The sequence below is a fragment of the Polypterus senegalus genome, unplaced genomic scaffold, assembly GCF_016835505.1.
Source record: "Polypterus senegalus isolate Bchr_013 unplaced genomic scaffold, ASM1683550v1 scaffold_2094, whole genome shotgun sequence".
Taxonomy (NCBI): Eukaryota; Metazoa; Chordata; class Cladistia; order Polypteriformes; family Polypteridae; genus Polypterus; species Polypterus senegalus.
In genome coordinates, this window is record NW_024382138.1 from 1,554 (window position 1) to 29,489 (window position 27,936).

A 27,936-nucleotide genomic window follows, 5' to 3' on the forward strand; every position below is an offset into this window, starting at 1 on the left:
CCATGACCAGACCAGAGTCTGCGGCCCACCACGCACTGCCCAAATGCCCAAATGGCCAGTCCGCCTCTAACTGAAACTGAAGACACAAACTCAAGTCAGAGAGATATCTTTACAAGTTTTATTAGATATCTCTAAAAGATCATTTGGCTTGCCATAGCCGTTCATGACTTTCTGACTTTAAATAATGGCAGCATGAAGCAAATGCAGACGTGTTTTCAGATGGTAACAATAACACCGATATCGTAGCATGTTTTTAAAAATGGTAGCGCAGCACTTTCTTAAACCCCAATATAACGCACAACACCATCTCTATCACAGTACCAGTTTACCATTTCAACCCCTCAGGCGCCCAATTAAAGACCCCAAAGCCTGTCGCACACAGGATGTGTTTTAATGCCCAGTGTCCTCACCTGTGCCTTGTCCTCCCCGGAGCTGCTGTGCTAACTGCTCAGAAACTGCAGACCATCAGGGAGTGACACAAATGACACCCACAGTGATGACGAGCTGCCGTCGGCCCTGATTTTCCAGTTTATCTTCTCCTTTGACAAATGCCTGAACGATGATGCCAGCAGATTGTTTTTCAGTTCACCTGCAATGCCTTCTGCTTTTCAGGAATCTTCAGTAAGAACAGGGAATTTATACCTTGAAACTGAAGACACAAACTCAAGTCAGAGAGAGTAGATGTGCTGTTTAAGATTAAGTGCCCCGGACACAGACAGGCAGACATCTTGTAATCCACCACCACACGTTTATTTACAATATTTAGAGTTCAGAGTGCACCACAAACCCCACAGGTCCCCAAAAGTCCAGGTCTCTCACACACTGTCGCCTTCCTCTTCGGGCCACCTCCACTCTCTCTTCTCCTGCTTTGTCCACTCCTCACCCGACTCCAGCCTTGAATAAAGGGAGGCGGCCCCTTTTATCCACACCTGGATGTGCTCCTGGTATCTTCTGGCAATCTGCCACCGACATGCCCTGGTGTGGCAGAAGTGCTGAGGTCCAGGGCTACAAAGGCACGGGGGCGCCCCCTGGCGGTGACCACGGGCCCCTACAGGATTGAAGTTCCAAGCTTCCTACCTGTGCTCCCCAAAGCAACCAGGACAGTCTCCCCCACATGTTCTGGGGAAGGCGCAAGCCCTCCTCCGGTCTTCCTGGGCGTCCCAGCTGGGTCGCCTCCCCAGCTGTCTCTGACACCTCATACCAGCAAGAGATCGCTGCACACAAAGCACATCAAGCTAACGTACCATAAGTCTATGTAATCCAATTCTTCCCTCCTTTCCTCAGTCCGCCATTCCCCTTAAAAAGAAAAGTTTCCCACAGAAACATCCATTTCCTGCTTAGATAGCAACATGATGCCTGCACTAGGCAGCTAGAATCCTTACCAGGTGGGGTCCTACCAGAACTTGGTCGTCCACAATCACACCTGAAGGGATCTTTCTTAGATGACCTCCAGGCCATGTAGCACAGTGACGGCCACTCCAGAAAGCCAACCCGCTTGTAGTGTTATGAAGGCTCGCTACAACTCGTTATCTTCGTTATGAACAGATCATCATTGAATGGCGCAGCTTCTACTGCACTAAAAGAGTCCGTTATCAAACAATTACTGAAAGAAATAAGAGCTAGGACCCCCATATGCATTTGCCTTTGGTTTATATACTCTTTAATGCTTGCAGTTGGGGTGTCATTTAAGCTCCGCCCCCAGCCCCTCCTTTCTCTGTTATTACTGGTGCTGCGGACACATGATGTGAAGGGCCAGAGAAATACTGGGACCATTAGCATGGCGGTCATTCAAATCCCGGTGGGCTCTTTGAGTGATCGCTTGAGAGAAGATGGCCTTATGAACCTTTGTCTGCCATTGCTTAGCGCAGCGTTCTCAACCTTTACGTATTTGCAACCCGAGTTTTCATAACAGTTTTAATCGTGCCCCCCAAGGTTTTTTTGAAAGGAGCCCACTAATATTAATTTGTTCTTTTTTAATTAATGATATATCACTGACTCATATTTTATTATACCTACTTAACTTTTATCAACATTTATCTAACTCTGTATTTATTTTTCTAGTATCAGAATGTAGTTTAAGTTAATTTGTTTTGGTTTCAATAGATGTATTTTTCATATTTTTGATTCTTGTTTTCTTTTTTTCACATCTTCGCGCCCCCCTAGGTGGTCCCGCCCCACAGTTTAAGAACCACTGGCTTAGCGTTAGTCAACGGCTGAACACTTGTGAGGTTTCACAAAGTGAACTTCTGTTGCTAGTAGAAAATATCCGGTAGATCATTAGTGATCTGTTAACCCTTTGTTGTCTCATCGTCTCACTTTTAATCTCTAACGGTCGTCTAAGCTGCACTCCACTAAACTCCATTACAAGTTTTCAAATCCCAAGCCCCGAGACTCCACTTCTGGTGAGATGAGGACAGCCGACCTTTTATTTTTAAAAAACAGACACTTGGAGGCACAAATAATGTTTCTAATAAGGAAACTGCTTTATTTTACATTATTCAATTTACAGTCAGCAAAATAAGATCCCTTACCCTAAACAGAATATCCAGAATTGAACCATGAAAGTCACAGTTTGATCTTGTTATACTTAGACATTTCATAAAATCAAAGATTATGTAACATACACACTTGTAATTTAATTTTGATAGAGCCAGTAATGTAACATCCTACCTCAAAGAAGAAACAAACCCACACCAGACCATGACCCACATACTCGGCCATCGATGTTACCCAATAAATGCCATCTTAATCTGGCTGATCCTTCATTACGACTTGGCAAAGCACAATTAAAGTCCTGCCACAGGCCACTCCATAGGAGCTCAAGGCCAATCCATGTGACTCACTCACATTTATTTTTTCTGTCCTTGACACTGGAGGCGCCACTGAGACAGATCCACAGGTAGGATGGCCCATGTCTTCTTCCCATCGCCTCTTTCCACTTTAATCCACGCGTGTGTACGTAAATCCCAACACGCGAAATGGGCTGCAATGCTGATTGTGGTCATCTACTTTCTGTTACTCTCACCGGCTTCTTCCTTTTTCATTTTAAAAGATGCACTTTTATTAGTATTGTCACGTAGCAAACTATGGCAGGTCCTGAAGTCCAAAGCACGTGAAGAATAAACGTTTACCACATGAGAAAAAGCACCTGACCATTTAAGTCAATAATAATCTCAATGCAAACTATTTACTACTGTATATAGAAATAATTTGATATAAACATGACACGGAGCAGACAACATAAGTGCCATTAATGTGACGTGATAAAGCATAAGCAGGCCAGGAGGTGGCGAGTAGACAACATCAGTTAGTGGTGGCACAGATTTATAAATGAAAGGTTCACATTTTATTGAATTATGCTTTCACTTTGACTTGAGGGATGGGAGCAGCTAACAACGTGCACAATGGAGACAAAGCTCTTTAGGATGGAGGTGAGTGATGAGCAGTCCGAGTCTTTTTGGTGAGGCGCCTCATGTGGCCGAAGTCCTTTAAAGTGGTTGTCTCTTTCAGCTCCCAGTTTAGTCATTCAGTGGGGACTTCAGGCTGGTCCGAAAAGAACCGAAACACATGTTTGTTTGCACGTCAGCCCCTCATTTAAAATCTTTGGTTCAGACACTGAAGTCTGAGCACATAAAGTGGCACAAGTTAACCTGCAGGGGGCAAGGAAAAGAATAAAAAAACAAAGATTACAGTCAGCCTTTGGAAAACAGAAGAGGCTGATTACATAACGTCCCTTCTAAATGGGCTCTGGTGGACAAAGACAGCAGCACTTTATGAATGTTTCAGATTCATGTAAATCCTTACAGCGGGGAAAACAAGTATTGAATACGTCAACGTTTTTCTCAGTAAGTATATCTCTGATGGGGCTATTGACATGAAATTTTCACCAAATGAAGTGAAGTTTGTAGGTGGGAACATCACGTGTGGAGCTGTTTGTCAGCATATGGTACTGGCCTCACAGAACTGAAGGAAGGATGAGTGGAGAAATGTACCAGGACATTCTTGAGAAGAATCTTCTGCCATCTACCAGGATGCTGGGAATTTCAGCAAGACAATGATCCCAAACACACAGCCAAGGAAACTCTCAATTGGTTTCAGAGAATAAATAAAATAAAGCTGTTAGAATGATCCAGTCAATCACCCGACTTGAACCCAATTAAAAATCTATGGAAAGAACTGAAGATCAGAGTTCATAGAAGAAATCCCCGGAACCATCAAGATTTAAAGACGTGTGACAGATTGAGGGTCTATCGCTCCCTTGAACCCTTGTCCAAGATGTCAGACACCAGGTAAAAATCCAAACAGTTGACTTTTTTAACACAAAGTGCACAAAGCACCCTCCTCCACAATACTCATAAAACAATAACCAATAATCACTAATAAACAATCCTCCACTCCCAGACGCGTTGCCACCCTTCCACCAAGCTCAGCTCATCATCTGAAGATTTCCCACAGTCCTTTATAGTCCTTGACCCAGAAGTGTTTCACCTTCTCTGTCCACGTAACTAGGAACACTTCCGGGTCAGATAAAAATGCTTTTTCTTCACCCCGGAAGCACGTCATTCCTCTTGTCCATGTGACTCGGACATACTTCTGGGGCGTAGGGCAAAAAGTTGCTGCTCCACCCTGCAGCGCCTTACTAACAGCCCCCATTGTATCCAGCAGGGTTGTGGATAAAAACTCCTTGGTCCATAATTCCCTGCTGGCATTCGGGGCACCTCCATGCCACAGGGAGGGCTCCACCTAGCGGACTGGGGGTATTGGCCAGGATGAACGGCCAGCCATATTGCACAACAGTTTGTGTGGAAGAATGGGCCAATGTCATGCCTGAGCAATGTGTGCGACTCGTTTCTCCATCCAGGAGACGTCTTGAAGCTGTCATCACTAACAAAGGCTTCTCTACTAAGTATTAAATCAATTTCAGTAAGCACACTCAATACTTCCTTCCCTGTGTCATTTGTCACACATGTGCGCTTGGGAGTCAACCAAAGGGACCATGAGTCGCTAATTCCATGCCAGGCCATGGGGTGGTGGGGTGCACTAAACCTTTCTCTTTTCTCCACATCCCCACCACGAGAAATCCCTCCTGTCCCGGCCCCGAGGATGTCACTTCCTGTCCCGGCCCCGAGGACGTCACTTCCTGCAAACCACCTATTAAAACCCTTCATCCTCCATACTTAAACAGTTCTGTTTTGGACTCTAACCAGTACACATTGTATGGAAATTGAAGCCTTTTGCACCCAGAGAAACTGTACAGGCGGCTGCCCCAAACCTTCATTGTGTGTCCAGCTGTTTCCTTCACACATTCCACTTTATTACACATAACTTAATTTCTGGACTTCTTTGCTTTGACTTCTTTGTATGTGTGGATTACGTTTGTTGTTACCGACATCTGGTGAACATTTCATGTCAATAACCCTATTAGAAATCTATTTACTGAGTAAAACTTCAATACGCGTTCAATACTTACTTCCTGGTTTCTGTGTAAAATGCACATCCTCTTAATTTCCACGGTTGTTCTCAGGTATGTACGCTCTCATGAGATGGCAGGTTTACAAGGGATCTACAAGACATAGCAGCACTTAAAGCTGTGCAGAGGAGATCAACCAGGAACATCCCAGGACTTACGGACATGTCCTACTATGACAGAATCTGAGAATTAAACCCGTTTAGTTCTGAGAAGAGGGGACATTGTATGGGGGCTTATCCAGGTCTCCAAAACTGTTGAAGGCATTGATAAAGTTAATTCAGTAGAATTAGTTTAATTTAAGGTTGAATCACATAGTCAAGGACACCCGTGGAAATAAAAGGGAAATACATTTAGGACTGAAGTCAGAAAGCTCTTCATAATACAAAGTGTGTGAATCCGGAACAAACTACAACACATGGAGTTGAAACAGAAACCTTGGACAACCTTTAAGAAGGATCTGGATGACACACTGGGACAGCTTAGCTATTACCTAAACAAACGAGTGACAAATGGACAGAAGGATCTCCTCGTGTTTGTCACTGGTGCACATAATACAGAGAAAGGCCTGTTTATGACAGATGATGCAAAGATGGCCCAGGTTAGGGAATGTGAAGATCACGAGCCAGAGAAAAACATGCCAACCAAAGTGGGCATAAAGGGGTACTACTACCAGGAAATATTAAAGGATGCCCAAAAATGTAAGTAAGAAAAAAAATGTAATTAAGGGCAGCACATGTTCCTAAAGCAGGACACCTTAGGCTATGCTGACTTTAAATTTCTCAAGCTGGAATCACAGGCTGGAGGCCAGTGGTGTTACTCCAGGACATCAGATGGTGGTGCACAGTTCACGAACTGCGAGAGTGGTAGTGTGTGACCAAAGATAGTTGGCACTTTATGGACTACACAGAGGCCAGAGGTACAGGGGTACCAATGGCTGCTATGGGGGTTAATCCCTGGTGTTCTGTAGTCAAAGCAATCTGGCCTCGGGAGAGGACGTGACCCCAGGAGACATTTGAAGTCTCCTCCAACCAGAGCAATATTGAAGCTAATGTTAGGAGAAGAGTCCAGACATAACTCAATGGCAGGAGGACGGGAGTCCTGGATTGCAAATAAGTGAAGTGGGAGATAAGAATGGAGAGTTCTGGGGATTTTGGGAGGTGAGCAAGTAGGTGAGACCCTCCAGCAGAGAGACAAGCTCAGGCCAGTGAAGGAAGAACCAATGGGGCTCCAGGCTTCTTGATTTGACATTTTATGATGTGTACTTTGTGTGCTTTGCAGTATTTTGGAAAATAAACGCACGCCTGTATGGGAGACCTGTGTCTTTACAGAATTCCAACATCAGGCAGTTGCACAACATCAGAAAAATTTGTACTTCATTACAGAAAAGTAACTGAGAGGTTTGGGGATAAGTGGACAGTGAAATAAAGAAAATGAAACATGAATGCAATTTAGAAATTGAGTGATAAAAACCAAGTCACTGAGTCATATTTAGATGATAATGACTGTAAAAGTATTTATCAGCTTTTGCTTCTACGTCATGATATAATTTAGAAATGTACACCTGGAGACTAAGTGAATATGTGGAATATCAAATGTACAACATCAGTAAGATTCAGTAAAGACAAATCTGACAGATTTTATGATGAAAACTCCAAAGTCCTGAAGCTTTAATGATGGAAAGTGCAGGTCTGAACTTCCAGAAGGGCAAACCCAGGAGATTCAAGAGGGTGGCCAACACTTCATCATTCCTCTCCTTCAACACAGGGGCTCAACAGGGCTGTGTGCTGAGTCCTCTGCTGTGTTCATGTTCCCTTTAAATGTATGACTGCACGGCTGTACACAACTCTAATGTCTCTGTCAGGATTGTGATGGCATAGCTGTGGTAGGCCTGATATCTAACAACAGGGAGCAGCCCTACCCACGATGAAGTGGAGAGTCTGTCACACTGGTGTCAAGACAACAGTCTACTCCTTAATGTCAGCAGGGCAAAGGAGCTGATTGTGGACTTTGGGAGAAAACAGCAGAGGCACGGCCACCCCATCAGTATTAACAGCCACATCACAGAGGACCTGACCTGGTCCAAACATGTTCATAGCTTGGTATCAGCTCAGACGCCTCAGGGATCTCAGCCTACCCTCTCAATTACTGAGGAACTTCAACACATCCACCATTGAGAGTATCCTGGTATTAATGCATTACTGCCAGGTTTGGAAACAGCACACAACAGGACAACGAGGAGTGACAGAGAGAGTGATATGGTCAGTTGGACACATCACATCACTGGTTGTGCACTCCCTAACTTCCAGGAGGACATCTATACCAAGTGACCAGGGCAAAAAAAACTATCAATGATACCAGCCATCCCAACAATGGCCTCTTCTCTGTTTTGTGATCAGGTAAACACTGCCAGTGTCTGAAGGCCAGCCAGAGATTCTGTCCACAGTCCATCTGTGTGTCCTGTACGAGGACTGTGTCTAGAGCTACATGATGCCCTATTGTTTGTACACATTCTTTTTATGGCAAGTAAACATTTCCCTACATATTGTACTTTGTATTTAATTATATGTGGCCAATAAAATTTGATTTGATTTGATGAATTGTGGATGTTTGAATAAACTTACCTTCATATTTCACATCAGCTACAAGTTTCTAAATGTGGCATTTTTAAATGTCTGGTCCTTCTCGTAGTGGCTCTTGAATGTCATCGTCTTCTCTTGACACTTAAAGAAAATGGACAGAAATTCATTTAGAAAATCCGAGCAGCAAGATGAGCTCCTCTTGTTCAGAATGCAGTCCAGCACTGAGCTGTTCAACCTGTCAGAAAAAGAGCGGACATGCAAGGATTACAAACTCCACATTATGACCTCACGGAAGTGGCAGGATACACAGTCTCTGGTGGTCTCTAGTGGCTGCAGGTGGGCCTCTTTTAGGCTGTAATAACATGGATCAGGGCTGGCAGACACTGCGGGCATGTGCTAACTTTACCTCACACATGCAACTCAACACGCCCAAAACTGTGGACTTCAGGTGGCGCCCACCAATATCACCTCCCCTCTCTAAACTTAACAATAAGGCTCCAGTTGTGAAAACCTTCACGTCACTGGGCTCCATAATCACACAGAACTTGACATGGAATACCAACATGGACTACATCATGACAAAGTCACAGCACTGGATGGACTTTCTACGACGGCTGATGGAGTTCAATCTACCACAGCAGCTGCCGATGAGTCTGTTCTCAGCTCATCCATCACAGGTTGGTGTGGATCAGCAAATAAACACAATAAGAAACAGAGACAATGAATAGCCAGCTCTGCCAAAAAGATCACTGGCACCAGTCTTCCCACCTTACAGGACCTGTGCTGTTCCCGAGTCATGAAGCAGGCAGGGAAAATCATAACTGACCAACCAGCACGTCTTTGAACTTCTCCCATCTGCCCGGTGTTACACACTAAACTACACCAAAACAAGCAGATTTAATGACAGTTTCCGTCCACAGGCAATCAGGTTTACCAATGGTTCACTTGGCAGCCCCTGCTCAGTCTGGACACCCCACCCCAACGCCCTCCTCTCTCACAGTATTCCTATATGTGGACTAATGTGGGTTCATTTCAGTATTTCCTGCACTGCCTTGCACTTTGTAATCATACGTTTACACTGCACGTCTTGTATTTGTCTAAGGTGTGTACTCATCGATTGTGTCTGCGTCTGTCATGAAATTAGACATGGGGAGCCATCAAAAAAAAGTCAAAGTCCAGACTATGTGTCCAGGCTTGGCCAATAAATGTGAAGCTGATTCCAAAAAGAGAAACTTCAAATATGAGGACATCTTGGGCACAAGTTTGATAAATGTATAATGATGATGATGAACATATTGAAAATGGCTGCTTGTATGTTCGTACTTATTAAGTTTAACATACCATTCGGTGTCATACTCTTCTTCTTCTTCCTCTTCATCCTCATCAGAATGATAACAGGAACAGTAAGCACTATTAACCCCACCACTGACCCTACTCCTATCACTGGGCCTAATTGTTTGCCTGAATCTTCATCACGTCCAGTCAGATCTGTAATCAGATGACAGGAAACATACAAGTAGTGAAAAAATTAAAGACAGGAGAATTTCAAAGATAAAATCAGAAACATCTGCGCCTTAAATAGATCAGGGCTCTCAAGGCATGAGGAGTCATTTACTGGCTGGCTAAAGTAAAAGCATTGTTAACAACATGGCATCCAGTAGGTGACCACGGCCTGGCTACTCACCTCAGATGGCCATGCAGTTTTAGTGTCAGCCAGCCATTTACTGGTGCGTCTCGTTGAGCTTGCGCTTGTTCAGAACTTGGAAACCTCTTGCTTTTTGAGCCTTTTATTTGCCTTGGATTTTTTTTGCTGAGTCACATTAACATTTTAAAAGCATAATTCACAGGCTTCATTTCCCTCTGTGTGTGCTTTATTTAACATTTTTATTTGGGAAAGACTTTCATTTTGTTTATTTATCCTTAAGTTTGGAATGTCGCCATTTTTGACTTTAGTGGCCAGTTGATGGGTCACAAGGAAGCACCGCATGGCTACTGATGACCACCTCCCACAATTGGAGACATGAAGACGTGCAACACCTGTAGCCTTTTGTCCAAGATTACGGATTTGAAAACAAGTGCTGGTTTAGTGCTTTAGGTTCACATTTAGCTTTGCGTGTTTCAATTTGATTCAATTCTCATTCATAACATATTGGCTTCAGCTGAATTATTGTGTTCAATCTAACGGGTCCTGGCAATTTGTGATGGACTACAATAACAGTTAAGCCCCTTGCTTTTCCACGGACTCTTCATAAGCCTGTTCCTTTTATTCCTGTCTTGTGAAGCCCACACACATCTCCTGGGCCTCATGTATAAATGGTGCGTATGCACAGAAATGTTGTGTAAGAACGTTTTCCACATTCAAATCACGATGTATAAAACCTAAACTTGGTGTAAAGCCACGCACATTTCCACGGTACCTCATACCCTGTCGTACGTAAGTTCTCCGCTCGGTTTTGCAGACTGGCGGCACCCAGTATCAAAGCAGTTCTACTGTTCCTGTGTGGTTTATCTTTCTTTTACCGACACAGCTTTATAAATTACACTGAAATCAAACCGCATATTGTTTATTAGTTTAATGTATCTGATTGTATTTAACCAGTAACAATATAATGGTGCACAGAATGGCCACACTATTCCAAATACCATAGCTGCTTTAGCGTTGTTACTCTCACTGCAACTTCTTCTTCTTCTTTCAGCTGCTCCTGTTAGGGGTTGCCTCAGCAGATCATCTTTTTCCATGTTACTCTCACTGCACCACTCGGAGCAGCTGATCGGAGAGAGAATTATCGGTATACAGCATCAAGCACACGCTGCCTCAGCCATGCTGTCTATTTGAACTGCTTCTCATATGACAGGCGCTTCAAACCTTTCCTGTACGGACCTCGCGGTTCACAAAGAGTTTCATCCCAAGAACTCTAAATGCTATGCAGTGTCCGCAACGGATGTGGCCATCCGCCATGCATAAGATACCATATTGACATTGGCGGGAGAAGGAGCCACCGATTCTTCCTCTGCCCAGGACCACCACGAGCCTAGACCTGCCCCTGAGTACTGCTGCAATTAATTAGTTCATCGGAGGTCGCGCACAATCACAGCGCAACCGTGAATCTCATGTTTAATAACGTGCTTTAACTCCTATCATCATGAAAATGACATCACGTATACATCTCAGTATTTTAGTTATTCAGAGAGCTGTAATATCACGAATGTAATGGATTCTGTGTCCAGTTGGAGGAAGAGAGCCAGTTTAAGAAGCAAGTAGTGATTCACACACACAGATCACATACGAGTAGAAGATCAAATACAAAACAAAGCATTTAACGTGCTACTTTAATTACGATGTGATTTGAGAAACTAGTTAAATGATTTTAAGATGAAGTTTATGATGTTCTATTTTAATGACAAAATAAACTACGTGATTAAATTGGACATGTCGAGATTGAAGTTGACATTTCCTGCTTTTTGTCCCCACTGTGTCCCTATTTTTTTTCTCTGTACCCTAATAAGCTTTCATATGACACTCAGACGGTGGGCTATGACTCGCCTTTTCACAGCGACTTTGATATGTGACTTCTTTTTTATTTTGTCACTGTGCGACTTTGTGAACATGAGCTTTCGAGTTTCTCCGACACTATGTCACTTGATCAACTTCCTTTTTTTAATTATATCACTGTTTAAACCAACAAATAATATGTTTTTCCTTTGCCTCCACTTGTTATTTGCTGAAACTCTTCTCTTTTCCCCTCTTGCTTTTCTCATTGTCTTTTCACAGAACGTTGAGCTTAAGGGCTATTTATTTTAATTTGCATATTCAAAGAGGCGTAATCCTGGGAGGAGTTGGGGCGGGACAGCAGGCGCGTGCACGAGCGTTACTTTTCACGCTGACCGGGATTTATGTAGCGGAAGAACATGGAAGTTGGCGAACGCACAGATTTACACATCTGGATTTTTCTGTGCGTAAGCACATTTCGGCTTTTGTGCTTACACCATGTTATAGTGCAAGTTCTACGCATGGCGTTATGCATGACGCCCCTGGTCTGTGGCTAATATCATTTGCTCTCCCATTTTGGCAACAGCTTATTCAAAGAGAGTGAGTGGTAACTGAAAGACAGACTGGCATTGTCACTTTGAGTATCAGCGTCTGCCATAGCACTGCTCTAATCAGACAGGTTAATCCACAGGTTGAACTCCGAGGATTTGAACTGAGCTCACAGGTTGGATTTTCTGGTTATCTATCCCTGCTTATAAATTTAGTTTCAGTTCACAACTTTTACCTCCTTGGGCCGTATTCTGAATGTTTCATGGACCTGAGCCTTCCTCTTCCATAATAAGTTTAAAAATAAACTAACAAGCTGGCACTTAACAGGCCTCACTGATGAGCCCTGAGTTCATTGTCACTTAAGGTAAAGTCATCAGAGAAGACGTCAGTCTACAGGGGAGAAGACAGCTGGTGATGAGTACAAAGAAAGAGGTGGGCACAGTCATGGGCATCAAACATTATGTTTAAGTAAGACAGAATTACTACCCTGGCTTACGTATAAATGATGTTAATCAGTTGCATAATTACATTTTTTATGAGTGTTTTTTAACTATTATTATTTATTCTGGGCCTTTGTGTTTATGGGTGGTTTCCAAAGACATGGGGCCACCTCTCTGCCACCATGGAGCAACACCTCCCAGCCCTATAAAGGCTCATTAGAACATTAGAACACTCTAGACGAGAACAGGCCATTCAGCCCCACAAAGCTCGCCAGTCCTGCCCACTTGTTTCCTCCAAGAAAACATCAAGTCGAGTTTTGAAAGTCCCTAACGTCTTACTGTCTACCACACTACTTGGTCGCTTATTCCAAGTGTCTATGGTTCTCTGTGTAAAGAAAAACTTCCTAATGTTAGTGCGAAATTTACCCTTAACAAGTTTCCAACTGTGTCCCCGTGTTCTTGATAACTTCATTTTAAAATACAAGTCTCGATCCACTGTACTAATTCCCTTCATAATTTTAAACACTTCAATCATGTCTCCTCTTAATCTTCTTTTCCTTAAACTGTAAAGGCTCAGCTCTTTTAATCTTTCCTCATAATTCAACCCCTGTAGACCTGGAATCAGCCTAGTCGCTCTTCTCTGGACCTTTTCTAGTGCTGCTATGTCCTTTTTGTAGTCTGGAGACCCAAACTGCACACAGTACTCAAGATGAGGCCTCACCAGTGTGTTATAAAGGTTGAGCAGAACCTCCTTGGACTTGTACTCCACACATCAAGGCGCTATATAACCTGACATTCTGTTAGCCTTCTTAATGGCTTCTGAACATTGTCAGGAAGTTGTTAGCTTAGAGTCCACTATGACTCCTAAATCCTTCTCCTAAGGGCTGTCGATTTTCTGACCGCCCATTGTGTATTCAAATCTAAAATTTTTACTTCTATGTGTAATTCTTTACATTTATTAATATTATATTTCATCTGCCACAAATCTGCCCAAGCCTGTCTGCTATCCAAGTCCTACTGTAATGATATAACGGATTCCAAATTATCTGCTAATCCACCTATCTTGGTATCATCTGCAAACTTAACCAGCTTGTTACTTATATTCCTATCTAAATCATTTATATATATATATTAACAATAGCAGTGGCCCCTCACTGACCCCTGCTGGTCACCACTCTTAACATCGGCCAGTTCTGATGAGGTTTCTCACACCATCACCCTCTGCTTCCTGTGTGTGAGCCAATTCTGCACCCATTTAAAAACATCACCCTGAACTGCCACTTCTTTTAACTTGATGCCCACCCTCTCATGTGGCACCTTATCAAATGCTTTCTGAAAGTCCAGATAAATAATCTCATCTGCTCCACTTTGATCGTATCCTTTTGTTGCAACCTCATAGAATTCCAACATGTTAGTAAAACACGACCTCCCTCTTCTGACCCCATGCTGACTGTTCAGAATAACTCCTGTCCTTGCCATGTGTTGCTCAATCTTATCCTTAATAATTCCTTCCATTAATTTTCCTGTGATGTTTCATGTTAAGCTTACTGGCCTATAGTGGCTCTGATCTGCCCTGCCACCCTTTTTATATAACGGCATGATATTTGCCATTTTCCATGGGAAATATCATCCCATTATGGGAATTGCAGTTCCTCTACGGTAAGTGCTTGGTGGTTTTTCATTCATTCATTTTCTACAGCGTTAATCAAGACCAGGTCACGGGGGCCAACAGTTTTAGCAGTGAGACTCATACGTCTCTCTTTCCCCAGCCACACTTGCCAGCACATGCTGTGGGATCCCAAGGCGTTCCCAGGCCATATTCCTCCCAGCGAGGCCTGTGTTGACCCCAAGGTCTCCTTCCAGCTGGTCGTGCCTACACAGGGAGGCGTCCGTATCAGTTCGAGGCTCTGCAGCTCTACTCCTGGATGTCTCTGCTCCTCACCAAATCGCTAAGGGTGTTTTTTTTTTTTTTTTGTTGTTGTTGCCAATTCTTTGTATTTACTGGCATTTTTAACTAATGTTTTGGGCATTCTGGTTAGTGTTTTCAGACTAGTTTGATTAGGATTGCTTTGTTGAAAATTCTTTTGAGAATTTTGTCTCATTATCTAATTTTTATAAATGAAATCTCCTTTTATAAAGATCCTTTGCTTCCCCCTTCTTTAGCTCATTGGAAGTTTACAAATCAGCCATCCTCAGGCAGAGCTTGGACTGTGTTTTGTGAACTTTGCTTATTTTTAAAACTTTTGACGCTAAAAGCATTTTGGCACGGTGTAGGCCAAAGCCGGCCACTAGAGTTGGAGCTCAGGCTGCCTTCAGTTGCACCTTATTTGGACAGAAACATGGGAATTTGGTTCTGCTTCTGTGGCTAATCTTTTTGGGTTAGTGGATTACTACACCACAGAGTTAAAGACATCCAGTCACTCCCACAGTACTCTTCTAGAGTCTTCTAGAACTGGCCTCAGACACACATTTAGGAGAAGATGTCAAAGTAGTTGGGACTTTTAATTACTTAAATATGGAATACCCAAGATACAAACTGAGCTCTGTCTGTATGGTTTAGTATCCCTCAAGTTGACAAGAGCCCTCAAAGACCCCTGGGATGGCAAAATAAGCAACAAATTGACCTACTCGGGGTACGCAATCCAGACCACTGTGACGGACTTTAGCTTCTGAGAGATTTGGTTTCATTTTCATGAGATGCCCCTAAACTTTTAAACCTACCGAACTCTTTTGAGGGTACTCAGCTTTTTATAGGAGCTTTAGCTTACATTAAAAACAAAACAGAAAAACTAAAACAGTTTCATCTCTTCATGTGTGATGACCTATGAGTGTAGAACGACCAGTGAAGTGAAGGCAGCCTTTAGCTCAGTGATGGTTCCAGTCAGAAGGAGCTGCCATGCCAATTCAGTGCAGTAAAGTATCAAACTTTCAAGGAAGTCATTTGGTTTTTAATTGCAACTAATCTGTCAGACGACTGCAAAACCGCAACCAGAATTGTTGGGTCTGGGGAGGTGGGCACTGAACGATGGTAAGGAGGCGTCTGTCCTTGAACCCCAACTTGAACTCGACTGACGGTCACTATCAGTACTCTTGGTGTTTCAGTCATACAGTCAATCAAACACAAAGAAATCCTAATTAATAGCACACTTTATGATATGGGGTTAGGAGGACCTTACTTGTCAGGTGTACAGAGGGCAGAGAAATTCTTACTTGTCTGCGCTACTCCCTCCATCACCAACCACATCATATACGGCAGTAGTGAATTTATAAACTGCTCAAAGAACTTAAAGGGACACTTTGAAAACACATCAGATCTCCTGCTGGCTCTATCTACTGCTATAGACTGATATGATGATGTGTGAGGAACGAAAGGATGGAAATGAAATGATCAACCAACAGAGAGAGGGCTGAATTCAAAGACACCCCAAAAAATCAAAGGGAACAAATAATGGGGCAGACTCCATTTTGATGAAATTTCATTGCAGCAACTCCAAATCGTACTCCATAGTTTGTATGCAATGCCTGACAATGTCCTAAAGAGATGACAGATGGTGTTCTGTGGGATCTCCTCCCAGATCTGGACTAGGGCATCACTAAGCTCCTGGACAGGCTGAGGTGTCAGATGGACTGAAACATAATGTCCCACCCAGAGGTGTCAGGTGAGTGAGTGTGTGTGGAGGGGGGCAGTCAATGGTACCAGTTTCTTCATGCTCTCGCCACATGAGGCTGGGCATTATCGTGTACCAGGTGGAACCAGCATAGGGTCTGACAGTGGATCCAAGAATTTCATCCCGATACCTAATGACAGTCAAGGTGCCCACTGTTGTCTAGCCTGTAGAGGTCTGTGTGTCCCTCCATGAATATGCCTTCCTCCCCAGTCTGACCATCACTGACCCCCCAACCAAACCACTTATGCTGAACGATGTAACAGGCAGCATAACGTTCTCCACAGTTTCTCCAGGCCCTTTCACGTCTGTCACATGTGCTCAGGGTGAACCTGCTCTCATCTGTGAAAAGCAAAGGGTGCCCGCCAGTGGTGGACCTGCCAATTCTGGTATTCTATGGCAAATGCCAATCAAGCTGCACAGTGCTGGGCGAGCAATGAGTACAGGGCCCATTAGAGGTCTTCGGGCCCTCAGGTCATCCTCATGAAGTTTGTTTCTGATTGTTTGCTCAGAGACATTCACAACAGTGACCTGCCTGTCTGCTGGAGGTCATTTTGTAGACTCTGCCAGTGCTCATCCTGTTCCTCCAGTGGTCCTGCTGATGGGTTAAGAACTTTCTATGAGGGGCCCTGTCCAGCTCTCCTAGAGTAACTGCCTGTCTGTCTCCTGGAATCTCCTCCATGCTCTTGAGACTTTACTTGGAAACACAGCAAACCTTCTGGAAATGCAACATATTGATAGAGAAGTTAGACTACCTGTGCCACCTCTGTAGGGTTCAGGTATGGCCTCATGTTACCAGTAGTGACACTGACCGTAGACAAATACGAGTGACAAAACAGATGAGGAGGCACAAATGTCAGTGGCCTCCTCCAGCTGTTAACCCTGTTTTGAGGGTCATCTCATTGTTGCTCCCCCCACCCTGTAGTGCACCAAAGCAGCTGAAACTGATGAACAAGCCCACCTGCGACTTCACTGACCACATCAATAGTTTCATTAACTTGATGCTGTACTCTCATTACAAAGTCTTCCTTTCATTTTTTGAGTAGTATATATATATAAGTATTGCAGTGGTCTGGCGCCCTGCCCTGTGTTGGCTGGGATTGGCTCCAGCAGACCCCTGTGACCCTGTAGTTAGGATATAGCGGGTTGGATAATGGATGGATGGATATTCACACACACATAAAATAATCTGGTGATGCAGAATTGCACTCATGTCCAGTAATATATGAAGTGAGTCTTTATGAAGTAAGTAAACGCAGTTTCGAGGTGACAGGACTAAAGCACACAGGACAACCTGGACTAAACATGGTGATGTCTGAAGGTAGCACCACAGCAAATCAGTTTCAACATGGAGGACTGACAGAAACAAAAGACGAGACACCAAAACCAACGACAAAGAGTCTTCAGGACAGTTTTAGGTCTAAGGTGTTTATGTGGTTGAGCAAAAATATTTAGTATGCCACTAAACTAGAAAGAAAGCAATGGAGGACTACGATGACATCTATGACAGACCTATATTTTCAGACTCTCCTTTGGACCACATAAATGACACAAAATCAAGTGAATAAAAGACTCCAGCTACTCTCAGTCTGCTCCTTGGACACCGTTTAGAAGAGTCAGGCAGACAGAGCTGAGGGTGAACCACAATGGCGCTTTCATGAAGTACACAAGAGCCACAAAGTCAAAGTGATTTCTCAGACTGTAGCTGATGTTTGTTTGAAGGGCCCACCAATCACTCACAGAGTGCCAGTCTGCTTTATAAACCCACGCAGGGTCTAATCATTCCTGGCTTCCTTGGTGCTTACATATTCACACAGGGTACGTGACACTTGCCCACTTCTGAGTAATATCCAGGTGCCAGGCTGCCATGGCTGATACCGGGCATAAGAACTCTTAGGTGTGGTCCTAATGTGATTTGTGTTTTAGTGTGCAAGTCTCTCTCAGGACTCTGTTCAGGAGACAAACCGACTACCACCTCAGAATTTAACATGGATGACCATCAGCTTGAGGACAGTCTGTCGGTCAGGTATGAGGGGCTCATATGTGGTCAGTCAGAGGGCACTGGTCATAACTGTGAATCATAAAATGTAATCACATTTTATCATTAAAGATGGACAAAGTAGTGGAGCTGTACTTTCATTTATGTTCACTTTGATTAAGAATTCTTCTATCAATACAATTTTTGTTGTAATTGTCATTTTTTTTTCTACTATTTATTCAGCACATTGAGTTACACTTTGGTACAGAAATCAGCTACAGAAAGAAGTTGTTGTAGTCTGCTAAGAGGGCAGGAAGGATGGACTGGAGACAGGAAGTCCCTGCCTGGACTTCGAGGGGACAACACTTGACCCAGTATGGGATGACGGGAGTCGTGTGCTTTAAGGAAAAGGGCAGGATGGACAGCAAACACATAAGGTGTTCACTGAATATATGGCGGCACTGAAGGATACCGAAACCCGGGGCTTTCAGAGAGAGCTCTCTTGGGTTTGTGGTGGATCTGGTGGTGAGGCGACTGAGGACTGTCCTGGGAAACGACTGCAGATTGGAGAGAAAAAGGGGAGACGGCGAGAGCTCGGGAGGCGAGTGGTTGAGCACAGTGCTTACAAGTGGACCGTGTAGAGACGCACTAACACATCCATATCAACCTGATCCTCGGCCTAACGTCGGGTCCTGCCATTTTGTTTTAATTGGAGATTACAAAGTTAAGGGTGTAGGCAGCAACAAGACACAAAACACAATCTGATCCATTAGTGGCTGCTGCGGTTCATTGTAAATGATAAGAGATGCGAGGTGTTACTTCGATCACATGAACACGGCTGCCATCTCGTGTATAATTCAATTTAAGAAATCACAGCTGTGCTCCTCACACTTTGTGGGAAAAGAGGCCAACAGACAGGCAGACCCCCATCTAAGCGATTCAGAATAAAGAAGCAGAGAGGCCTTGCCCACCTCACTCTTTCTAGCAAAAACAACTGGCCGGCTCTTGAGCTGCTCCTGCACGTCCTCACAGTGCTGTGTTGGAATGACTTTAGTGTGTGTGTGTTGTTTGAAGACTTGATATCATAGATTGTCATTTCATAACTGACAGCCGTGCGTTTCTAAATCAAATTTGTTGTTGCCTTAGCTTAGCTTGTCCAGAGCCAATTTATTCTCCAATTCAGCACTTTCAGGATTTTGTTTTCTATTTTATTTTTTTCTCATATTGTTGATCACTCAGAAACTTTATTTTAAATTATAAGCTCGTTGATTTCTGATAAGGAGTAATGTTTTGTTACACACTCTATTTGAATTTGCAAAAAAAAAAAAAGAACAAGTACAGTATTTCACTCTGACGCTCACAGCTTCTGTTACTGTGTACCCTAAAATGACGGCGGAGCCGCTCAGCCACGTCTCTTCTGTGTGTACATGTAGGCCTCCCAGATCAATGTGACCTTAATGGCATTTGTACCCCTGGATGTCTGTGATTGCCGACTGGAGTTCAAGGAGCTCACAATAATAGAAGGACAGATGGCACACGTGTGGTGACACCTGGCTGGCTTTGTTTTGTGACTCTGCTGACTTCTGATGGTCTGTTTCTGTACTTACATATAAAGTGAACTCACATTGAACCTCATTTGATGTCCTGTTCTCTCTCAGTCTCTCATTCTCAATAATGCAGGTCACTGACACGTCTCCTGTCACATTCAAAGTCAGGACGCTGGTCACGTTATAACGCCCTTTGCTGTCATTGCTCGTTCTTGTATTTACTCGGCTTACGTCCTGAAACAACTCCTTATTCACTGACCAGTAGACCTTTGGCTCAGGATATCCTCCAGCAGACTTGCAGGTGAAGTTGACCTCACTGTCACTTGAAGCTGAAGATGATATAGTAACAATTGGGTCAGAATAACTACCTGCGAAGACAGAAACACATTTAGAGGAGCTACACCAGCAGTGTGTGGCATGTCTGCCATCTTCAGCTTCATCCCCTGCAGTCCACTGCCACAACTGACCTCATCAGACTGGGCCACAGGACTGGACAGATCCCAGTTTGACTCACAGAATTGGAGTCGTTTCACAATTTATGAGTAAGCATTTCCTAGAACAGATTTACAGACGACAGTAAACAAACTGAAACTCAAAATATTTTAACAAACGCAGGCCAGTTTGAGCTCCATTGTTGGGTTATGCCCATTCACCTCCTACCATCACACTCGGATCCCAAGGTCTGTAAAGTTCAACGGTCTGTCGTGTGAAGGCATAAAGAAATAACAACATGGTCATGAAAGTGACGAAACAAATCAAAATACAGTCCATGCACAGTGAGGCCTACAATACTCACCCAGACAGACAAAGACAAACAGACTCAAGAACAGTTTTTTCCCAAAAGCCATAACCACTCTAAACTCACACATGCACTGACTACACACTGTATTGTGCAATATTTAAATTACGTGCAATAACCCAATAGTGCAATAGTTATTTATTCTTTCCAGTATTTAAATAATGTGCAATAACTCGGTTTAGTTGTTATTCTTTCCATTTGTATATAGCGTCGCAGAACTTTTTTGCAACTTTTCACACCATTTGTTTATTTGTTTATTTGTTTATTTACTTGTTGTGTACTACATATATGTCTGCACTGAAGGAGCTGCTTTTAATCTCATTGTACATGTGTATAGTGACAATAAAAGGCATTCATTCATTCATTCATTCATTAACATACTGAAAGAAGAAAATCTCAAAAAGTATTTACATTGGCGTGTTACACCAACCTGAGTCTGAGCCTTCATAGAAAATCATCAGAGCCGACGTGACTGTGCAAGACGCAAAGGACTGAGAGCTTCATGGAGTTTTGAACTGTGCTGCTAATTTGAAACTGATGAATGTACGTTTATGACATTAGAGTCTTAAAAAGAAAAACAGTAGTAAGGTAATTTAGAAAATAGAAATGCAAAACATTATTGATGGAAAAATGTGTCCGCTATAACAACATAAGTCATTGTGTTAGCAGCCCTTCCCTCAAATTTCAACCCTTTGAGCATTACTCTTATTATTATTTTTATTAGTAGTTATTAGTATTAGTATTCCTGCTCCTTACTAAGGCTGAAGGGTCTGCACAGGCATTTTACAAACTGTGTAGCGGTGCTACATGAATGGGGACGTGTTAATGTGTTCTGTGCAAAGTCGCGTCTTTCATAGCGTTGTCCCATTTATGTAGTCTATGGTGCGTCTGTGTAAATGTTGTCCCCTGGAAACAAAGGAGGAAAGGAGAACGCTGCAGGACCGTGACCCCTCATAGTAATTTTCCTGTCCACCCGTCAAGTTCATCCAGATTATTTCTTATTTAAATGAGAAGAGGGAAATAAGGAGAAAATAAAAATAAACAGAACACAACATCGAATGCATCACAAGAGACAGAGAAACGCCGACCGGGTCGTCACGTACCTTTGTACAGCTTGCTGCTCTCAATGCTGGACATGTAACGATCTCGCCATTCTCACAAAACCCCGGGGTTCAATAGTAACGGGACACGCTGAGGACAACATGGTGAGAACGTTTCTTTTTATTTCAGGAGAGGAGGATCAAGTGCTACCATCTCGCAGTTAGCGCTGGACAGTTTCTAACCAATTCAGGTCCTCTGGCATTAGTCAATCTCTGGACGATTTCCTGGACTTTACGTGTGCTAGGTGTTTTGTTTTATGTTCAGTGTGAGGTCAAGAGAGGGTTTGCATTGCATTTTTTATTGCTACACCGTTTATTATAATATTCCGCCGTTCCCTCGTGGGGTTCTGTGTGTTAGGGGAGGTGAGATATTTAGACTGTTTGGAATTTTGTTTCACTTCTTTTTCATTAATATATATATATATTAATTATATTATTAATATATTGTCCTTTTGCTTATTTTTGATCATCAATTGGGGAAGTTATTTGAAGAAGTATGATTTTTCTTAGACTGATGCCCCTCAGGTTGCCAGGCCACAGGTCTTGGTGGTGTAGTTGCCCATCCGGATGATTGGGATGACCGTTACAACTGAGCATCTTAAAGCTATGAGTAATTAAAATGTTCTGAAAAATACTTAAGACCTAAAGTGGCCTTCATGATGTTTGGGACGAACCCTGCTGTTCTAATTCTTTATTGTTTGTCTTTCATTTAATTAAAAAAGTCATGTCTGAACTTTACAAGGGGTGTCTGACTGGAAAGAAGCTGAAAGCTATAAGGAGCCCCTGAGATGTGCCCAGTGCAGCAGTCAATTTGACAACCAGCCTCCTAGAGATCAGGAGGAGTGCCATTTATTATACTGTATGGGAGTGTGGCAGCACACAGGGCATGAAGGGTGGCAACACCTGTGTGTGTGAGTGCGCCAAGCGCTAAGAACAGGAGAAGTGTCCAGCTGCAGCCAGGACAGTTTTAGGCCTCGGACAGATCTGAGCACTTCAGACACCATGAGGACCATAAGTTGACACCCCCTTCTGGAGCCACTCCCCTGTTTCGCTGATGCCTACGTTACACGCCCCTCATGACAATTTCAATTCCCTTTTGGTAGAATGCATAGAGGGGGCCGGGTGGTCTCGTGGCATTGGGACCCCTGCGGATTTTGCTTTTTCTCTCCAGCCGTCTGAAGTTTTTTTTTCTTTTTTTCTATCTTCCCTGGCCATCTGACTTTACTTTTATTCTATGTTAATTAGTATTGCTTCATTTTTTTCTTATGTATTTTGTATTTTTTCTCTTTCTTTATCCTCTAAATCACTTTGATCGACTCCACTTGTATGAAAACACGCTCTAGAAATGAATGTTGTTGTTGTTTAGTTCCTGCACTCAAATGTGGATTCAGCATTTATTAAACTTCTAAACTATCGAGGTCTCTCAGTTCTGCATCCGAAGCAGTTGTTTTGGTGTCATATATTAAAAACAAATTGAACAAAAAATCTTCACATTTTGTATTTTATAGAATACGTTTTATATCTGCGTTTGCCGCACCTCATTCACTTTTTAATACGTTAGTTATACGCGGCTCTGTGGCTGAAGATCTACACCGGTAATCAGAAGGCTGACCCCATAGACAGAGAGAGGGTAGGAACGGGCACTGATACAGGGCATTGCCGCACCCACCACACGACAAACCAACTCAGGATCCCAGGTTAGGACCCGAGTACAGCCATGCAACGGGTAGAAATATGGGAAATTCTATGGAAGAAGACAAAGAAGAGGAATAAATGATTTGCTGTACTGCGGTGGGTTGGCACGCTGCCCAGGATTGGTTCCTGCCTTGTGCCCTGTGTTGGCTGGGATTGGCTCCAGCAGACTCCCGTGACCCTGTGTTTGGATTCAGCGGGTTAGAAAATGGCTGGATGGATGGATGATTTGCTGTACTCAGCTACAAGTAACACTACATATTCTTATAGATTTGGAATCGAATAAATCAGAGAATTTATGTAAACAGTCAAAATATACAATACTAAGTGCCGGACGTTTAGGAGCCCTGTAGAGTCCTGTCTTTGTGGTCCTCTCTGCGTTATATCATTAGTACTGTATTGTTACTGCTGTATAACATTGTGATATTTAAATCAACGATGCATTAATTGTGGTGGACTTTATACTTCAGAGGAGTGACGCACTCACCCTCAGAAACATGATGAGGTATAAGAGCCTCATTGGGGACCCGAGTGGCTGGACAAAGCCAAGGGGACGCCCATGTGACACTTGACTGTGGCAGATAGAGGGTCATTTCTGGAGGGTGGGACTGGGTTGGGTGCTTGCCATCCAGGATGCCAAGCTGCTTCGTCGTGTGGTGGGTGTGCTAATGCACTGTACCAGTTCCTGCTCCCCAACCTGACCTGAGCAGGACTGTTAATTTGACTTTTACTTTAACTTCATTATGTTGTATTTTACAGCTTTGTTTAAACTCACACATTTAAAGTGTCCAAACAATTGTGAAGATGTCTACCATTGTATTCATTGCCAGGTGGGACAGATTGGTAGGGCTGTCACCTTGCAGGTCCAGTGACTGGTTTATCCAGTTGATGTCCTGTGCAAGTCCTCATGTCCTCCTTACGTCTCCATCAGCTTTCCTCCCACACACATGCACGTTCAGATGAGCTGTGACTTCCTAATGGTCCCCGTGTGTGTGTGTGTGTGTGACTTGGCTGGTCCTCAGGTGTACTGGTGCCCACCTATTGGTGGTCCACGCCTTGTGTCTGGCACTGCCAGGTAGACTCTGATCCCCCTGAACTGGATTAAGTGGACTGGACAGACAGGATACCAGCAGGCTTGTTACTTGACTTCTGCTCATTTGAACTTTGTTCTCTCCCTGTGATCCTCCCACTCTTTTGCATTTGGTGTAGTTAAGACACCATTTTATTTGTATTGTACTTCCATTGTTCTGTTTTGGGTGTGTATATCATGTGCTGAGCGACCAGAATGACCTTAAAGGCCCTCAATCAACTGTCCAACTTCATCTCTGCACCTAAACACAGGTGACTTTCCACCTTAACTTATTAACCTTATTAATTGATGGATTGAAGGCCAGAAGTCCATGTGACTGTCATCATCAAGTCCTTCCACAAGAACCCTGAATACAATGAGGACTGATTGAGGTCATTTATGTTAGGTAGAATGCCCAGAGGGGGCTGGTCAGGCGGTCTTGTGGCCTTGTGTTACTGGACATCTGAAACTTTTCACCATCATTAACAAGAACAAATCTTTACACTCGGTTTGAGATCCTTAACATTTTTTGAAACGTCTAAAGAAATCGTCCACCTTATGGACCTGCAGATGTCTTCTTTTGGTCAGTGATTTCTATTTGGGCTAAATAGATGTACACTTGCATTGAAATATTTGTATTATGTTTGTTTGGAATAGCTGAAGTATCAAAGTGCAATTTTATAAGGACAAATCTGTAGCTATTGATCTTATAAAACCTGAAGTTGACGCCTTTGAAGCAGCAGGCCAACCAGTGGTGTGTTAAGAAAATTAAAATGAATCCTGGAAAAATAAACTGCAGGGTCAATGAGATGTAAACGACTTTTATGAAGGGAAAATAAAGTGTGGAGGACTGCCGGCTTCGTGCTCCGGTCCTCACCCCCAGGCCGCCAGGAGGAGCTCTCCCGACAGCAAGATAGGGCCCCGAGTTCCAGCAGGGCGTTATGGACTATGTAGTGTTTTTACACAGCCTTGCTGGATACCTTGGGGACCACCGGGAGTCGCTGTAGGGGGGCTCATGGGCTCTTGTGTGCCCTATAACCCTGGGAGTACATCACGGTCATGTGACAGGAAGGAATGACGTGCTCCCGGGTTGAAGAAAAGGGCTGTTTGCCCTGACCCAGAAGGAATAAGGAACTGTGGACTGTTGGGACAGGAACACCTCCGGGTCAGGGGCTATAAAAGGACTATGGGCCAGTTCAGACACTGAGCTGAGCTGGGAGGTAGGGTGGCTAAGTGTCTGGGCGAGGAGGAGAGAGAATATTGTGGTAGTGTTGATATAATATATGAGTAGTGTGGAGAGTGCTTTGTGCACGTTAACTGAGAGAATAAAGAAGTCTTGGACTTTTATCTGGTGTCTGGAGTCGTACCTGAGGGTTCAAGGGAGCACTAGCGCCCCCTACTGCCACAGTACGAAAACGTCTCTGTTAATTAAAAAGCGGAGTAATGGAACTGACAAAACTCTCCCAAACTGCACTGTGGAGCCACATGTAAGCTGTGAGTTTTACTAATAAGAGATAGCAAGCTAACAGTTTAAAATAACGAGAAGTCTGATGTGCAAAACCAGATCTGCAAAATACCACAGCATGTCTGGAGTAGCACAATGGCAAAATCAGTGAGAGCTAAAACCAACATCCGGTTTTGTACCATCGAACATCAGCTTTTGCCATCAAATATAACCTCTTTCAAATTCATTTCAATGACACTAGATTGTCAGTCAAGCAGCTCAAATACTGATTCGCTTCTTTTTCTTTTAGCCTTTTGATAAGAATAGAGTCTCTTTTTTAATTTTGTAAGATCTGTCTTACGTTTAATGTTACCAAAAACTTTCAACTTCTTTAAGTATAAAAGGGCACATTCATAAGGTGAAATTCGTAGCTTTTGATCTTATAGGAGTTAATGTTGACAACTACTTGATGTTTTGGAGGCTCACAACAATAGAAAGGAGGTCTTTGAAGCAGTAGGCCGATGACCTGTGTGATAAGAAAACAAAAAGTATCCCTGGAGAAATAAACTGCAGGGTCAGTGAGCTGTGAAAGACTCTTCTAAAGGGAAAATAAAGTTAAAATAACAAGGTACACTTGTATTACTGTTATTCATGCAGAAAGAGGTTGTGATAATGTTTTATACTGTACATTAAAAATAATATGAAAAAACCTATAATGTTGTGCTAATTGTGTTTTTTCCCACTTTTGTGACTTTTATGTTTGAACACATAAGAATATCAAATTATGCTAACTGGAAAAATATGTCAAATGATTGCATACACCTTTTTAATTTTACTCGAAACGTGAACCATTTGTGAATATTTGCTAGAAAAATGTTTCAGCTTTAAAGTGTAAAACTTTCAAATAGACGTGTTAATTAAACAAATGAATATTCCATGTCTATGTTTCCTCAACTCAAATCTCGATGTTCTATTAAATATTATTGTTGGATTTATTTAGCACTTGAGTCAGCAGAACAAACTTAAAGAGGTGAACGTCTCATCCAATGAGTGTGGGGGGAAATGTGAGCTGCACGACATGCTTTCATCTGAGCTCATCTCGTTTTTGCTGTAAATCTCATCTCACGCATATCAAGTTCTCAACTCCTAGAGGACATAGGGATGAGCAGAGGGATCAGAATGGCAGGACTCTGTGTGTGGTGAGACGAGCTGTTTGCTAACAGGAGCCTGAATCTGATCTGGTTCACATTTTTTATTTGCCTCATATATATCTCACTTCGACTGTACTGCTTATCGACAAACTGAGACGACGAGTCTCTCTGTAAACACGGAATGAACTCAGCGCTCATCTCTTATTGTTTGCTTTTCTGCATCGATGGAGAGTCAGCCACAGCTCCACGCCTTGCATGACTTTGTTAAAGGCACAACACTTACCCTTCATTCAATAAGAGCAGCAGAAAGCAAATCAAGTCACATGTTCATATAGCGACATTAATTAATTTGTATAATTCTTGTGTGGCACTCTTTGAAACCTTTAACACTGTCTTTTTTTAATAGAGACATACTGTGGAACATCACTACGCAGGAGCTCATCTTGTTCTTTTATTTCACCTTCCACTCCATAAATCCTCCTCCTTAAGACCATTTTAACATTTTAGCATCACACACAGATTTGAGACGCTCCATCAAAGATCACAAAGCTTGTAGCACACAGGATGTGTTTAAATGCTCGCGCTCCTCACCTGCGACTTGAAGGCAGTGCTTAGACAGGTCTTTCCTGTTGTTATCCTGAGCTCTGTTGTGGTAATGGCACTGAAACTTCCCTCCATTATCAGCTTCTGACACATTTGACAGGCTCAGTGACAAGTTACCATGTGACAGTTCAGACTTGAAGAGCTGCGCTCTGTTTTTGAACTGGGGTTCCTGATGTTTCAGTTCATCCTCTCCTTTGAAAAAGGCATGAACCATGAGTGTTTCATTTGCTGTCCATTCAACTGAAATGTCTTCTGTCTTTAAGGACTCTTCAGTGTTCAAAGAGCAGTTAAACTGCACAGTCTCTCCAATGTTGGCAGTTAAAAGAAGGCAGTCATCACCTGAAATGAAAGAAAGAAACT

At 43.1% G+C, this 27,936-nt stretch overlaps 1 protein-coding gene across 1 annotated transcript; it reads right to left on the reverse strand.

The window, feature by feature from the left end:
• Window positions 1-2,459: 2,459 nt before the first annotated feature.
• Window positions 2,460-27,936, reverse strand: LOC120520998 (ICOS ligand-like). Its single transcript, XM_039742923.1, has 5 exons — window positions 27,565-27,936; window positions 19,796-20,086; window positions 9,391-9,537; window positions 8,092-8,190; window positions 2,460-3,650 (listed from the first exon to the last, which is right to left on the reverse strand). The coding sequence occupies exons 1-4, from the start codon at window positions 27,788-27,790 to the stop codon at window positions 8,135-8,137; spliced, it is 720 nt and encodes a 239-aa protein (XP_039598857.1). The 5' UTR covers window positions 27,791-27,936; the 3' UTR covers window positions 2,460-3,650; window positions 8,092-8,134.